Below are 16,041 nucleotides of genomic sequence, written 5' to 3'. Positions count from 1 at the left end.
GCGTGCATTTGCCTGCAATTACATTTCACTGAGCTGTAGTCTAAGGAGCTCTTCAGAAAAGTTTCAAGAATAAAGATGAGTAATCATCCTGTGATATACATACCAGAAGATGACTTACTAAAACAATGGCTGAAATGAATAGTAGGAGTGGAAAAGACTAAACAGATTTCTCCTGCCCTCAAGTAGGTAATCAACTGGTAATTAAATTCATCTCTGTATTGTTTTTTAAAAGTCTTAGGTTTTGCTTTGGTTTCTACTGTTGCAATAATATGCTTTATATTCCAAGATAAATCCCAGTAACAAGTTACAGGCCCTGGGCATCCAAAATACTATATACATAATACTTCCAGCTGAACTGGAGTCAGTTTCAACCCCACTTGCTGACAGAATTGCAAACTCAGAAGTGATTCCTTCATTACACCCACAGAGTTAAGAACAGCTTGCTGCAGCCTGATCTATACAACAACAAAACCATACTTGAGCTACAATCTCTTAGATAATTAAAACAGAAAATCTTCTGAAAATTAAATACGCCTTCCACAATGAGTGTAGATTGTTTACCTGTTATATTTAATTCAGTTTGGTGTGTTCTACAAAAACAGATCATTTGATGCATTATGTTGCACAGAGAATTAGCAGTACGGTCGCATCAAAGTAAAGGTTTATCTTTGAAGAAAGTACATCTACTGACCATAGGATTTGCAATGCTTTCCTTTTATCAAATAAATCCTGTGATCTCAATTGGTTTGACAATGTCTTTAAAAGAAACAGTTACCTCAGTTGAACAAAAACACTTCACTTGCTCTTTTTCTTCTGTGCTACCATGATAAAGAATTCTACATCTTTCCCTTCACATCTGTAAAAAATGCTATGAAAATACTGAGGCAAGCACTTCACTAGAGGTTCGCGCTCCCTTTAAAGGAAGAGTGACTTGGTTTTTACTCTTCTCTGGTACTTCTTGTATTTCCAGTTAATATGTAGTCAACCAGCAGTACCTTCTGCACCTATTTTATCAACTCATTTGTGTGATAGCTATTAATAACACACTAATGCAAAAGTTGGAGCTTCAGAGCAGGTCCCTGTTGAAATAGATCTTTTCTCTTTCCTCCTATAAATGAAGAATATTCCAAACAAGTCAATGTGTCTTCAAGGGAAAGTTCAAATCTCTTTAGCTGGATTGGTTCTAATACTGTCTAGAAAAAAATCCAGTTCTGCTTTCTGAGTGAACTCTCAATAATTAAGATTGTTAATGAAACAATTAAGTCTTCGTGATTAACAAAGTACTAAGTAGCCAAAAATCTCTAAAGACTGATAATCAATTGTCCATCTCACCAAAGGAATCCTCCACTAAGATGCACATATATCTGGCATCTTAATAAGTGCAGTGCAATTCTATTTTCACAACAATTCATGACAGCCATCTTGGAATAGAGAGGCATTTAGCAAGCTGCACATTTATCAAGATGCATCATCCGGGAGTTTCTTCAGTTAGCCCCCTGGAGCAAGGAATCAAATGGGTCAGATGTTTTTGGTGCTGTTGTGCTTCTTTTGTTTCTTTGGGTGTTCTTTCAACTTCTTAATCTTTATAGTCATCGCCAGTTTCAAAGAATCTTCCCCCTAATTTAGGGAAGTATCTTTGTAGATACTACTATTCCTAGTTTCATAATAGTAAAGATGCTACTTTTTCTTCGAGAGAGGTTTACATCTTCATTCACAAAATTACCATTGCTTTTCCTGTTCTCTCTTTATAACGAATGCTGAAGAGCACATGAATGCTCAAGAAAGGAATGGCTGGCAACAAATATCTTAGTGCAGACTTGTACTAGCATTAACCAGGGATAGAACCAAAAAGTTACAGTAGTTACCTCCTTTTAAAATAATCTATACAAACACATACACAGGAAATAATTCTTATTTGTCCAGCAGGATGCAGCAACAATCTGTAGACTAGGAAAGTCATCTTCTGATTAGGAAACTTGAAAAGCCTATGGACCTTCTTTCAACGTCCAATAATAGGACTCTTATGTGGGCGTATAAACAGATATGTTCTGCATAGAAGAATCAGCCATAACAATAAATCACAGAATCACAGAACTGTAGAGGTTGGAAGGGAGCTGAGTGTGTCAGCATCACTGTTTTAGAGAGGTACTAGCTCCCTTCTACTGGTGTGTGGGCAGTTTACAGGAATGATGTGTCCCCAGCATTACCAAAAAATGCAGTCACATGTAACATTTTACTGAAAGACTGTTGACAGTCAGTCAGTGAGAAAACAAAGCATTTTCATCATTCTAGTTTGCATTATTCAGTGTTTTCCTGCCTTCACAAAGCTCATTAAGCTATTTTAAATAAACAATTAAATAGCACTGAATATGCATTACTCCCTGTACAAAACACTGCCTGCAAGTTCTGCAATTAATTACAAATCTGCCTCTTTACATAAAACTGCTTTTGACATTCTTTTTAATAAAATCTTTCTGCTTTAAAAAAATAAAAGTAACTGATCTCCAAATGGAGTTGCAGCCTATTGAATTCTGTAGAACATACTGGATAATATTCCAGGTAGGGAAAGCCCATGGAATTCCTGCATGAGCTGAGAAAAAGCTTTCAATGTATAAGGTAAGTCATGAAATCTAACTATGGTCATAAAATAGGAAAGTCATTAACCCTTAATCTTATTCTAAACTTCAGTACTTCATACAGTAAGCACCTTGCCAGCTTCTTTGTCAGTTAAGTAAATAGATTGCCTGTTTAACAAATACTAGTCTAAAAGGAGACAACATTCCTAAGATTTCTAACTTGGAGGATTTCCATAACCTCCACAGTATTCTGTAGAGACTGTTTTAATTAAATGTGAAAGATAGCTACGTTTCACCTTTTTATTGTCTTGAAAGCTATTCATCAAAAATTGTCCATCTGTTCCTTGAAACTGAAACAAACAAATTTCAGTGTGTGAACGAGACACAGGCTATGGAAAAATTTTGAAATGGAATTTGCTTCCAGATAAATACTGGTCAAATGCAAAAGTTCAAAGTGATTTAACATTTACAACATTTAGTACTTAAGATAAATATAAAAAATGCAAAACCATGAGTAAGCAACTTGCACAAGTAAAAATGCACACTAAACATTAGATTATAAAAACTAGAAATCAGTGAAATCAAAACATCGAACAAGATTATCAACTAACATGTTAGAACAGTTCTCAAAAAAATATATATTTTAATGCCATGCTGCTTTCAGTCATTTCAATCATTTTCTACATGTATATCGGAGTGCATGAGACCATTCATTTCAGAAAAGTAAATACAATTAATAGTTTCAGGTTATGCTTCCTGATATCAGTCTTGTAAAAGTAAGACTCAGAACATTTCCATTGTTACTTGCAAAATATTTTAACAACCTGTCTAAAATTTTTGTAGGAAGATACATATTTTCCAATTTAATAAAGAAAATAAGATGGAAGGTATTTTGAGAAAGTATTTTAAATCTAAACTATTTTGTAAGTAAAGCACTACAGCTTCATGGGCATGTCACTTATTTCCATCCCTGCATTCACTGTTCTTCTGCCTTGTGAACTTGGAAAGCTGCTTCAGACCTCCCTGCCACTGTTTCCCTTGCTATTTTTCATTTGCTGTCTACTAGGGTTGTGAAATCTCCAGGGCACAAATTGTCTTTTACAATGCGCAGCATCCTTTATGAAAAAGATCACTGTCTTACTTGAGCCTGCAAATGCCACTGCAGCACAAACAAAAAAATAACAATATCACAATACTGTAGAGGTGAACTTCACCCACTGAAGAGATAAATATTTAACTGTGCTATACAAAAAAAAAAGAAAAAAGAAACCCCACATTACACCTTACTACCTATACTATAATATTAAAAGCAGCAAGCTGAATGAAATTGCTTCTCTCTCAATCACTGTTTAACTCTTCAAGTTTATTTAGTAAGTAGTGAACCCATAAAGTGGGTTCTAGTTCTCATAAGATTGCCATTGCCCATATTTATTCAACGCTGACCAAAGTGATTTAAAGGAGATTTAGAGCGACAAAGACATTCAAATAATTTTCTTCTAGCTTTCCTCAGAGTTAATTCTAATTTCAAGAGCCAAAGGGAAGAGGCAGGGAAAGGTTATGTATACCTTTAGCATACACAGAGAAGTTCTTATTTGAAGGAGAACTCAAATCTGAGTCAACCTGTAAAAATAACTAACACTACTTCTATACAAATAAAATTACCTTTTTTTTTGTTGTTTGTTTTTTCAATCTGAATTTTTTCTGAACTGAACAGAAAAGTCTTATACTTGGCCAGGTCTAAATGTCATGTTACATCAACTGGAAAAACAAAGGAGCTGAGAGAGTGAATAACAGAAATAGCATAATGTGCAGTGTAACATTAATGAACTTACTTCACTGAAGTAATCTATGTAAATAAGATACAGTATGTGTTATTTAGTGTATATACAGTTAGTTGTTTTCTAAATATAGAACTCTCAGGTTAATTAGGACACTCCTGAGATCTGACTTAAAATGGAATAATAACAAATGCTTGAACCATTGGCATAACTGATGTGTATATCTTTAAGTACAAAAAGAAGAGAAAATAAAACAGGGATTACTATTTTTTTCCTCTAGCAAAATGGAAAGAAAACAGGCATCTTTCCCATGCTAAGTATTTACATTCTCATTACCATGAGTAACAGTCTACATAGAGTAACACTCTGCAGCATTAGCAGTAAGCCTCAGAATCACAGAACCATTTGCCTTTGACTTAATCAGTTTCTTCTGTAAGAATTAGATTGTATTTTCTTCAATGTCTTTCTGAATTTTGTGGCAGTCTGGTATTAATATTCAAACCCAACAAACCCCCTCGGGTGAAGCACAATGACTCCATTTATTTTGCCACATGAAAACACAGTGCAACCACCAAGTGTATATTTTCAGCAAGACAGGGGGAGAACGGCTAGCTATTTACAAGCGAAGCAAAGATCAATGCTAAAATAACATCACCAAAGAATAGCATTAATTTTTAAGATAAACACGTTACAGTACAAACTCTGGGCAAAATGATTTGCCCTTTTGTTTTACATCTTTATTCATCTGAACAGCTACAGTCTAAGCTACATACTCAGGTGCACTCCTGAATAATCCAAATCAGTAATGCCATGGAGTACATCATAAGCTGTGGATCATGAGATCACAGCATGTGTGGCACAGTGACACAAAAAAAATGCATGAGACTCCACAAATCAGAGGGATTTTGCTTTCCATAAGCTGCCACACAGTGCCTCTCGTCCTTGACATGTACTTTGACATATTTGATCTACTTTTTATACAAAAAATGGGATTTGCAACAGTATTCAAGGCTTGAAAAAATAATTTGGATGGGGATTTGCTTCATGCTTAACATAGTTATGAAAAATATGCACCATTTTTTACCAACCTTTCTGCAGCTTCTTCCATGACATAAAAATTTACTTGCTGCAACTTTCTGTAAGTTATTCCTTAGAATCTTAGAACTATAAAGGACACGAGACAGCTGAACATTGAAATTTAACTTGTAATAAACTGTCATTGCCCTCATAACTCATCAAATCTCTCTGCCATTTTTCACAAATTGTACTTCATTCTGAAATACATATACAATTTAACTTTCAATAAAAACATATCACTAATTACAGTTTTATCTCCAGAATTCAAGCCTCCTGCACGTTCCCCCCAATAAAATAGCACATTCAGTCCCCCATTGTATGCATATCACAGCCACATTAGTGACTGTTCTCCTGCCCTTATGAAGAGACAAAAAGATGTCAGAAGTAAATACTACTCTTTCTGAAACCTAACTGCTGCACATTCAAATAATTTGATACAGAGTATTAGCACAAAGCCCAGAACAAAAAAAAAATGAGTTCATTCAAGAATGCATAACCAAATAGTATCTTTGTACCCCTCTACTAGGCAATATCAAAACACAGAACTTTCAGGCTAACAAATAAAACAACATCTAAGAAAACTGAACTCCCTCTCAACTCTGTCATACAATATGAAGTTGTTATAACAAAACACTATCATCAAAACATAATTCAAGACTGATTGGACCTAATTTTTGGGATATACAGCACTGAGCCAGGAAAAATCTGTCATTTTATGGTTGGCTGCCCACAGCATAAACAAGTGAATTACACCAACGCTTCAGTGCATTTTCTAAGAGCTTCCACTGGAAAATCTTTTGGAACAATTTTACTAAAAATATGAATTACAGGTTTAATACAAAATCCTCAAAACAACAGCAAAAATGGAAGCCAAAATCCTGTGACATTATGCAGACAAACTGGCAGGTCTCCAGGGAACGAGTTGCAGACCATAAAAACCTAGGCCTTCAGCTGCCATTGCAAACTTTGGTGGAGAAGGAAACGAGCGACAGTCCTAATGAGTTACACTGTGATTTTCAAGAGGCAGATGCTACACAGATACTTAGGAATTATCACCTTGTCCAGGGCCACCTCCAGAAATAAAATACTGCATGAACTCAGAGCACTTTCTCCCAGAGTAGAAGGATGAAAAACTGCCATCTTTGTCGCTAAAAAACCTAATCTCTACCCAGATTCAGAAATGTTTGGTATCTTGGATTTCTGAAGGGATTCTCAGCTTTTTAGTTACTGGACTGCAGTCTTTCTAATGTGTTCAGATACATTTATTCATTAAATACAAGTTACAGTCCAACATTAAGGCTGCTGCAATGATAAACCTGGTAGTAATTTTTGGACTGCCTCTCTGTTGAAACACAAGCATAACAGAACCCATTCAATAAATCAATTGCTGTTACCACAGTTTTTCACGGAAGTTTGAATTTAATCTTGGACTACATTCAGGAATTCAACAATGTAAAGACAAGCCCAATTTTCACCAGAGTTACAGTACCCAATATCTGAAAATAGAAAAATAATGTGAGAACTTGCAAGCAAATTTTATTTTTTTTAATACCTGATCTTTTAATTTTCAAATGTATCATCATAAAAGGAATGCCATTTTCCAGATCCTTTTGTGCCCAACATCTTAAAGAAATATCACTACACTTTCATGTCTTCTAGGAGTAGCCACTGTTCATGGCCCTCATTCATTACAATTATATTTTTCACCTGCTGAATGGACTGATAAATAATGTCCTATTACAAAAATTTCAACAAAGAGTCATTCACTTTCAAAAGGACTACTACATTCCATCATTTTAAGCAAGTGTAGAAGTAAGGCACTTATTTCATCTCTTCACAAATGCCATATTTCACAGCATCTTCAGGCCATATTACATCTTCCCCTACAGCAGCATGAATTTGTTTTTTGTAAACAGTGAAAAGAAATTAATACTTTCAGAAGGTTAAACAACAACAGTAATACACAACCTTATCTTTTTAGCAGGAGGCAAGACACAGTAATCACTGGCAGCAGTTTTGGGAATGATGAAATCATTGGAGTTGGAAGGAACCTCAGTAGGGCTCCAGTCCAAACTCATGATCAAAGCAGGATCAAATTCTGATCAAGTTGCTCAAAAAGGGAAAATTTTTCATGAAACAGTTTAGTCTACCTGGGACCATAAGAGCTATCATATAATAAGTATACTTGATGATTGTTTCAAAGAATCACTACAATATAAAATTCAGGTTAATTTTAAACTGTGCATTCCAGATCAAGACATTCTTGAATTGTTCCTACATTTAGTATTAGTTCTGAATTCCCCAGGTTCTTAATATTTACATTGTAAATGTGATTTATTCTCAAATCACCGTTACCTGACATTATTCTTTTTATTTAAATCTTAAAAATAATATTTATTTTTATGATTTGTATGTATACACAAAATTCAGCATGACAGCTATAAACGATAACAGAAATAATAAAACTTAGGGAGGTCAGAAGCAGTTTCATATTATAGTTGAACTATATGCCAGATTCACTCACACTAATTTACATTGGAGACTCAGTGACAAATGTTTCCTATTGACTAGTCATCAGTAACTGTTTAGAGACAGCAAAGAGGAGCCATTACTCACAATAACTTAAAAGGAATTTAGACCACATGACTCAGGCTCATCATGCCTACTGAACTGCGTAATGGTATGAGCATTAAATAAGATATATGACAATTGGTAAGCTATCTATTTAAATGAACTTTTTTTTTTTTTGGTCACGTAAACATTTACATGAATCTGTTATCAGAACTGAGCAACTGTGGAAATCTGAAGTATACATCTGAAATTCCTGAATGCTTGGGTAAAAGAAATGGGGAAAAAAGAAATTAGGAAGTATTCTGGATTGACTAAAAGCAAAATTTACTTATCACCACTTCTGTTTTGTCAAATAAAATGCAAGAACAAAAGATATTTTCAGAATGTCATTCCATCATTTGTTTTAAAATACATATATGCATTTACAAGCTATCTCTATACTTCAAGATCCACAGTGTTTCCAACACCCGAAGAATGAAATTAAGCTAGCGCTCAATCTTAATTTAAATACAGCAGATTTATAACTTTACCACTGCTACGATTGTGTTTTTTAACTCATGAATTTGATAAGAGTATCATAGATAGTATGTAAGTATCAATTATTTTATTTATCTCAGGTATTTTCTTTCATGGATGAAATATCACTTACTGTGAATTTCTTGTTGCAATTATTTAATGTTGTCTTCCTTTGACATGAGTACTGGGATAGCTTCCTTGCAGTAAATGATGACACTTCTGATTCAGGTGCTTTCAGAGTAGGATACTGCTCTGCTTGTTCCTAATAAGAAAATAGTCAAATAGCTTAAAATGCCAAACAACACATTATTTGAGCCTGAAATATATAACTTTTAATGCAGCTAGAGAATAATAGTGCTCTCACCATCTTCCTAGGAAAAGCATTTAGTATCACTTAAGCTCCTCTGACATTGAAGGTTTATCTGTTGACTACCTGAATTTTTCATTTTCTGTGGTCAGTTCCTGCAGAGAGTTTTCAATGGCACTGCCATTTATTGCAGTAAAATTGAAAAACTACAAGAGTTTAAAAGTAGAAATGGTTGAAAGAGCAAAACACTAGACTATTTAATATAAAATCAGGGATGTTACTCAGAAGAGGAAAAAAATGAAGACAATTGACTTTTTTGATCTATATCTAAGTTCAGTGGTTGACAAAAAGATGTATTGATGCAACTTGCACATTATTTTCAGGTGTTTACCTGAACAAAGAAAAGGTGCCAGGTGTGAAATCTTAAATGGAAGGGTTTTTTAACCACCAGGCCATCAACATGTTCATTCTCTTTTCTCCTAATTTTGTTTTGTGCAAAATGGAACAGCATCGACAAAGCATCTGTGGACCATTCACCTCAGGAGACTGTAGCAAAGCATGAAGAGAATTCTGCTGAAAGGCAGGATATACAGAATCACATCCCCACTGGCAGAAGAATCCTGAGCCTGAAAGTGTCCTCATCTGTGAACAACTGGAAAAAGACAACCTGGCAGCAGCTTTTCTGATGCTTTATGTGACCAGTATTGTAATTCCTCTATATTTTGTTCTCAGCATTTCTGTGGGTTTTTTGCTATTTGTCATTTTGTCTAAAAAGATTTGGCAGATCTGTCAGAAATATATTTGTGTTGTATTATCCAAAAACCACAGGTAAATGGTTCAATGAGAAAAAAAAATCACACAGATACACTGAGAAAATTTTTACCCCAACAACTGAATGATGACCCATTTCTTCCCTTTATCAAAAGAAATGCAGGCATAAAGATAACATCTATGCTAGGCAAACCTTTAAATATGTGCATGCATCCCATATACACACAACATATAATTTCACGCTAAATTGCCTTTGTATTTGATTCAGAGCAGTTAAATAATAGTATTCACACACACACACAAAAGGCACATGCTTGCACAGTTGAAGGAGTGCTGAATTATATGGCAGTTTTCATAGTCTATCCAGCAAGGAAGGAAGTTATTTTAAGTGTAAGACCACCCTGGGGAATAACCAAAATGGGTTTCAGTCAGAATCAACAGCACTACTCATCCAATCCTGCACACCTTCATGAATTATACTTCACCATTGATTTTGAATCATATAAAATGTGATTGATTTCGGCTAATATACTGCTTGAAATGACAGTGCCAGCTGAAAAGACTGAACGGCATTTTACTGAATGGAATATATAATAAGCTGTTATTTTCATTAAGATCTAGACATACTACCTAGGAACAATAGGCCTATGTGTTGCATTACCTGGCTAATATTAATTGAGGATTGAAAAACAAATGCAGTAAGTATGTATTTAAGAGGGTGACAGACTGGCCTGAACATTCTGCATCTGCCCTAATGAAGATATCCAAGCATTTTCCTTAATCAGCAGTTGTTATTAGCAGGATTTTATACTATAAACAACAGAAGAAACTCAGTAGAAATGAACAGCAAAAATGTCTAGCAAACTAATTACTACAGTGTGATTTGTAAGGAATATTATGATGCCTGCATGAGAACCACAGAGATTACTTCCTATCATCAGCAAAACAGGACACATATTACTTAATGGTGGGGAGAACAGACGGAAGAATACCATTTGTACAGATTTTTATGGGACAATCCTGAAATTTAGTCTGGTGGAAACTAGAGCATAGTACAAGCAATCTAGGAAACACATTACCTTAAAATAATTTGTAGTATGATATATAGAGAAAAAATAAGCATTAAAAATCATTTTTATTTTTCAAGTATCTCCATTACACTGAAGAGAAATCTAAGGTAAATTACAAAAGGCAGCCACTGAAAAACATCCAAACACCTGCTAGATCTAGTGATCATTGACATCGCACATCCAGGCTGCTGTAACCATGGATGTTACTGGCATACCTGCACAGTGACATTTCCCACACGGCAGAAGCAAGGAAGTCGGCATTAATTTTTTATAGCAGAGAGGTTTAGGTGCAAAATTAATCTTATGGGGGATTACTTTGTTCTTTGTCAAGAAAATTAAAACAAAAAACAAAAAACAACACACAAAACAATTGAAGTATAATAGAAATAACAAAAAGGGAAAATGTAGCAGCAGTGAATAAGGTGTTCAGATACTACAGACTGAGTCAGGTGACATTACTCAACAGCAGGCAGCTTTGTGATGTCCAGACAGCATTGATCAAATAATAAAGTCTGCTGATATCCAGCATTTTATGAAGAAAAGGCAGCTAGTTGATAAGTTTCTTTTTATTTTCTGGGAAACTCAAACTTGTCAGTATGAAGGATTTCTTCCATTAGTTACAGCCTCTTCTCTTTCACAGGGCAATAGAGTGAGACACTCAGGAAAATGTTAAATGTGAGTTACCTGACACACTATACGGCAGGGGATCAAAATATCTGGTACCTTTTCCTAATAAGTAAGGAGATCCTTTATTTAAGGAAATAAATCTGTCTGCCTTTCAAATTAATAGGAAGTGTGTGTGGGGGGGGGGTCGGGGGGGGGAAGAGAAAACAATAAGGAACTGAAGAGGTAAAAACAAACTTCTGAGTTCTGAATGAGGAAAAAGCAAAGGTACAGTCATAGTGCTGAACAGTTCCTGAGGCTGATGTGGGTGCCCATTGTGGTTCTCCTTTTTTGTTTTCTTTATTCAGTCTGAAAGCTTCCTCTCTTAACTCTTTCCCATAATCCGGGAAGCAGCACTGCTTTGTAACACTGGGATGCCCTCACAAAGCCTTTGTTGTTCCTCTCAGGTTACTGACCAGAAGATCTATCTGCTTGCAGTGGATTTTGCATTGCAAAAAATGCAAGCCTCTTTGCTCAGTGGGACAAAGACATTTCTCAAGTATAGAAATATTTTTATTTCTCTTAGAAGCAGATGGTCAGCTACTACATCATGGGGCCTGTAAAATCAAGTGGTGACTATCGACTATACAAGTCAGCTGTTACTGAATGAACCAACAAAGATTCAGACCAGCCTACATTTGGTCACCCAGCCTTTTATACTATATAAATCATTTATAACACCAGAGCATCACTCTAATCATTTACAATCAGAGAAAGGTATACTATAAAGACAGTTATAATTAATATGTTAGTTAATGGTCTGTAACACTGACTTTATTCCCCTTGTTTTGCATGGAGAAGGACATTTCTTCTCCACAATGCATTAAAATAAGTGTCCCGAAGGAAAAACACCTTCCACGTAGGCTACTACAAGACCTGAAAGATGAAATCCTGTTGGTACTGATATTAATAGATACTTTTACCCCCAGCCTACCTGTAATGAAGTTTTATCCAACACATTAACTTAGCACAATCCATTTCTTTTACTCCAAAACCTTCATGATGCCCTTAGTTAAAAGGTTTGTTAATTTACTTTCATTTCACATTTTACTAGACTGACACAATGGATCAAATTTGTCTTTACTGAAACTTCAATTAAATTACATGCAAGCTTAGTCTGGCACTTAAAAAGAAAATTAAACTTTACTTCAGTCCTTCCATCTTAAAGCAGAAAAAATATCACAGTATTAAAATGAATTTTAAATTTGCTGAAATTCTAGAATCTTTTCTATTCCTTCTTTGATCACTTTTACAAAGATGTTTATTACTTGACAGCCACTATATAATTAAGACTGGATTTGAAGCTCACATTACATATATCATTGGCTTGCTTACTGCACTCTACATTTATCAGAATTAAATCTTATTATTTCAATAAAAATAAAAGTTTGTTCTTGCAGAGTCAGTGTTAAAGTAGTATTACAAAAGGATATTTTTATATAAAGAAAATCTATCACATTGATTTAAAATTAAAAAAAAAAAAAAACATTAGGAGAATTTGAGACATTCTGGAGGTGGAGAAAATGACACTTGAAAAGGGAAATATGTATTTTCTGTGAAACCTGAATCTGTAGGTTTTTAAGAATGTGTTCTAGATTACTTTTAAATCCTGATGCAAATCTTTCAAAAAAAAAATTAACAAGATCTTGTTCATGTTTAGGATTTTTGTTTAGAGACATTTTTGCATTCCTAATATTCATATTTTTATGAATTGTCTTCCTATGATACTACATAGGTTTGTTTTTGTGCTCTTTTTTCCTACTTCACGTTAATCACTTGAGTATAATCTCTATTCAGCAGATTCACTGGAAATATTGCAAATATAACGCAAGAATATTTCATTGGAAGGTTTTCAAATATAAACATGTATTCTGTCATGGAATTAACTCCATCTGATGTATTCTTTATTTTTCATGTGTTATTAAACAGTAACTCTTGAGTGGAGAAGCCTGCAGAATGGTTTCTAGCAATTAAATCTGACTGAAAAATTATTCAGAAACCATATTTTTAATTGGTGAAAGGTGGTATTTATAAAACACATTTCATATTTTAAGAATTAGGATGGAGAAGAAAACAGTGGGATATTGTTGCTTAATATTCAAGTATTCTATGCCTAAAAAGAAGATGCACACTGCACATCCTTCTAAGACGCCTGAGAAAATTGGAACCAACATTATGCAGAAAAGTCACCATTCAAACACAGCCTAATCTCGGCCCTCTAAAATCAGCAAGAATCCTTCACTTCAGAGAGTGTTAGATCGGACTTGTAACTCTTTTGATGCATTAATTCATTTCTTTGCCAGTCTACATCTAGTTCATCTGTGTGAGGCTCAAGTGCTTGTAGGACAGGGGAAGACATCCATCGTGGCACAGCACAGGGCCTACTTCGAAGCCCAGTAGCACCTGCTATTGTCATACAGTGCACAGTGCTCATGGGCATCACTGGACACAGCTGTTATTTATGGTCTGTACTGGGGATATTGTATATTGCCATTTCACACTATACTCCAGTTTGAGAAATTAGAACACAATTTTGTCAGATATAGATCAGAATAAAATGTGTTGTCATCTAATGCTTCAAGGTCAAATACTGCCAAATAATCAGCCTGATTCACAATACCCTCCAAATCGTGGCTCATACTGACAGATAATGCAATATAATGATACCTTAATTTTACTCTATGGTGACAAATTTTTATATGCCTGCAAACAGCTGCAGACCTCACAGGTTCCTCAACAACTACAGTTATCTGACCATTTCAAACAGCAAAGGTTTTCATGTTTTTGTATCATTTTGAAGATGCAAAGCAATTTATCTGGAGACCACTAAAATACACTCCTCTCAGAGGAACAGTTACTGTGATGCTAAAATATTTGTGGAAACACCACAAGTACCACAGCAAAGCACACACTTCATTGATAGATTCTTCCCCCTTTAATACCACTCTCATTACAGGAACAATGGTTATCTCATTTTGAAATATCTGCGAGAGAGTAACTCAATTTACCAAACTCTAATATTTGACTTTTGGAAAAAGTATGACAGGTCTTCCTCTTCATTTGTTAAAGCTGTGAATCATTTAAATAACTCTATGAAAAATGGATTTTAATTCTAAAATTGTATTTCAATACAATTGCATACGTATATGGGTTAAATAAGTAAATAACAGTCATTCACATGGAACAATACTGCATTCACACTACTTTCACACCTGACTTACCACAAGGCGATACTTCATTTCTGCATCAACTGGTCTTCCCACTTCCATGCAGGCTGTGAGCCAGGAAATATCCAGTATTTCAAATCTGGAGCTGTCACCCACAGCCTGTCCTTTCAGCCAGTCAAGGACCTCTGGGTAAGAGTTGTTCTCAGCGACAATATGAGTGACAGAGTCACTGACAAGAAATACAGAAAAAGTTTTCTTCCTGAATCTGGCCATAATCCTGCTACAAAAAATGCTATTTCCCTATTTACCTACCATGCATTTCCTGAAAATTGCTGTATACATTTTATGTTAGGATGTGGGAAGCAGATGCATTTTCATATCACAATATGTCTATTCCAGTTACTGAGTCTGCTTTGAGGAAAGACTTTAACTTGACAACTCCTTCAAGAGCAGCATTTTCCATCTTTAGGCAGTACTCTAAGATACCATATTATTACACATCTTTTTTGCAACTCTGAAAATATTTGGCTTGCACAAGCATTATTATAATGAAAAGACTTCTCTACAATACCTGACAACCTCCCTCTCAAGATTTCCAAACAATGAAGGAAAGCTTTACACAGTATTAAAAATGCTGTTAACAATCATTCTTTAAAGCCTTGCAGCTGGTAATATTTCTCTGAAATGTATCTTTTATGTACTTGCATTAAGCTCTCTACACATAACTGAGCTAAATCTTACAAATTATGTGCTTATTCTAAAGACTGCTTCTTTGCTACTAAGATGCCAGTCTCTTACAAGTTTGATATCCTAGTTTAGTTAGAATAAAATTTTCAGATTGAATTATTGTTCAGTAAGTTATATAGCACTTACATGGGCACTGATTAAAAACACAGTAGCCCAAGGGTTTTTTACACTAAATTTATTTTTATGTATTAGAGTATCTTTGTAAAAAATTCCATCATAGTTCATGATCAAGATGACACTGTTCTGCACCTTCCACCAAGAAAGAATGGGCAGGGGCTAAGTTCACATTTCATGAAAAAACTACATACAGTTAGAGTAAACTGTGAATTTCTAAGCAGCCTACTGATTTGGATTTAAGAAAATTACTAATTTAGTAAGAAATTTTACGAGTGCATTTCCTGGTGATCCACTCCAGAAACCCCACAAAGACAGCACCACCACAGAGGTGGCTCATGAGTATGGCCTTGTATATCCCTTGTATGGGATACACAACCTGTACTAACTGATAGAGACTGGCTGTCTACAGAACCTTTCCAAGCAAACTACATTCTGGAAACCAACAAAATGCCTCACTCTGTCCCCATGGTGCCAATCACATCAATAATCACTGTATCAAATCTCCAGCCACAACTGTAGAGTCATACCACAGAAAATTGTTACCATATGACTCTCTCCAATGGAAAGATAAATAATTTGTTGACTATGCTGTGCTTTAGTAATATGAAAGAAATCATGGTATAGGAAAATCTCTCTTCTGCCCTATATATTTTAATCTGAAAGACAGCAAATCTAGGTTAC

At 34.9% G+C, this 16,041-nt stretch overlaps 1 protein-coding gene across 1 annotated transcript in view; it reads right to left on the bottom strand.

The window, feature by feature from the left end:
• The window catches only part of DNTT (DNA nucleotidylexotransferase), a 74,428-nt gene that overhangs the window by 56,586 nt on the left and 1,801 nt on the right, over positions 1–16,041 (bottom strand). Inside the window, exons 2-3 of the mRNA XM_065746734.1 lie at positions 14,551–14,725; positions 8,652–8,780 (exon numbers count right to left, since the gene is read on the bottom strand). Of these exons, the coding sequence (XP_065602806.1) occupies positions 8,652–8,780; positions 14,551–14,725 (304 nt within the window). The remainder of the gene's footprint in view (positions 1–8,651; positions 8,781–14,550; positions 14,726–16,041) is intronic.

Source organism: Cyrtonyx montezumae, unplaced genomic scaffold (genome assembly GCF_038088225.1).
Source record: "Cyrtonyx montezumae isolate F1298 unplaced genomic scaffold, pur_monq_1.0 scaffold_4, whole genome shotgun sequence".
Lineage (NCBI taxonomy): Eukaryota > Metazoa > Chordata > Aves > Galliformes > Odontophoridae > Cyrtonyx > Cyrtonyx montezumae.
Note: the sequence above shows the minus strand (reverse complement) of the source record. Positions and strands in the feature narration are given on the sequence as shown.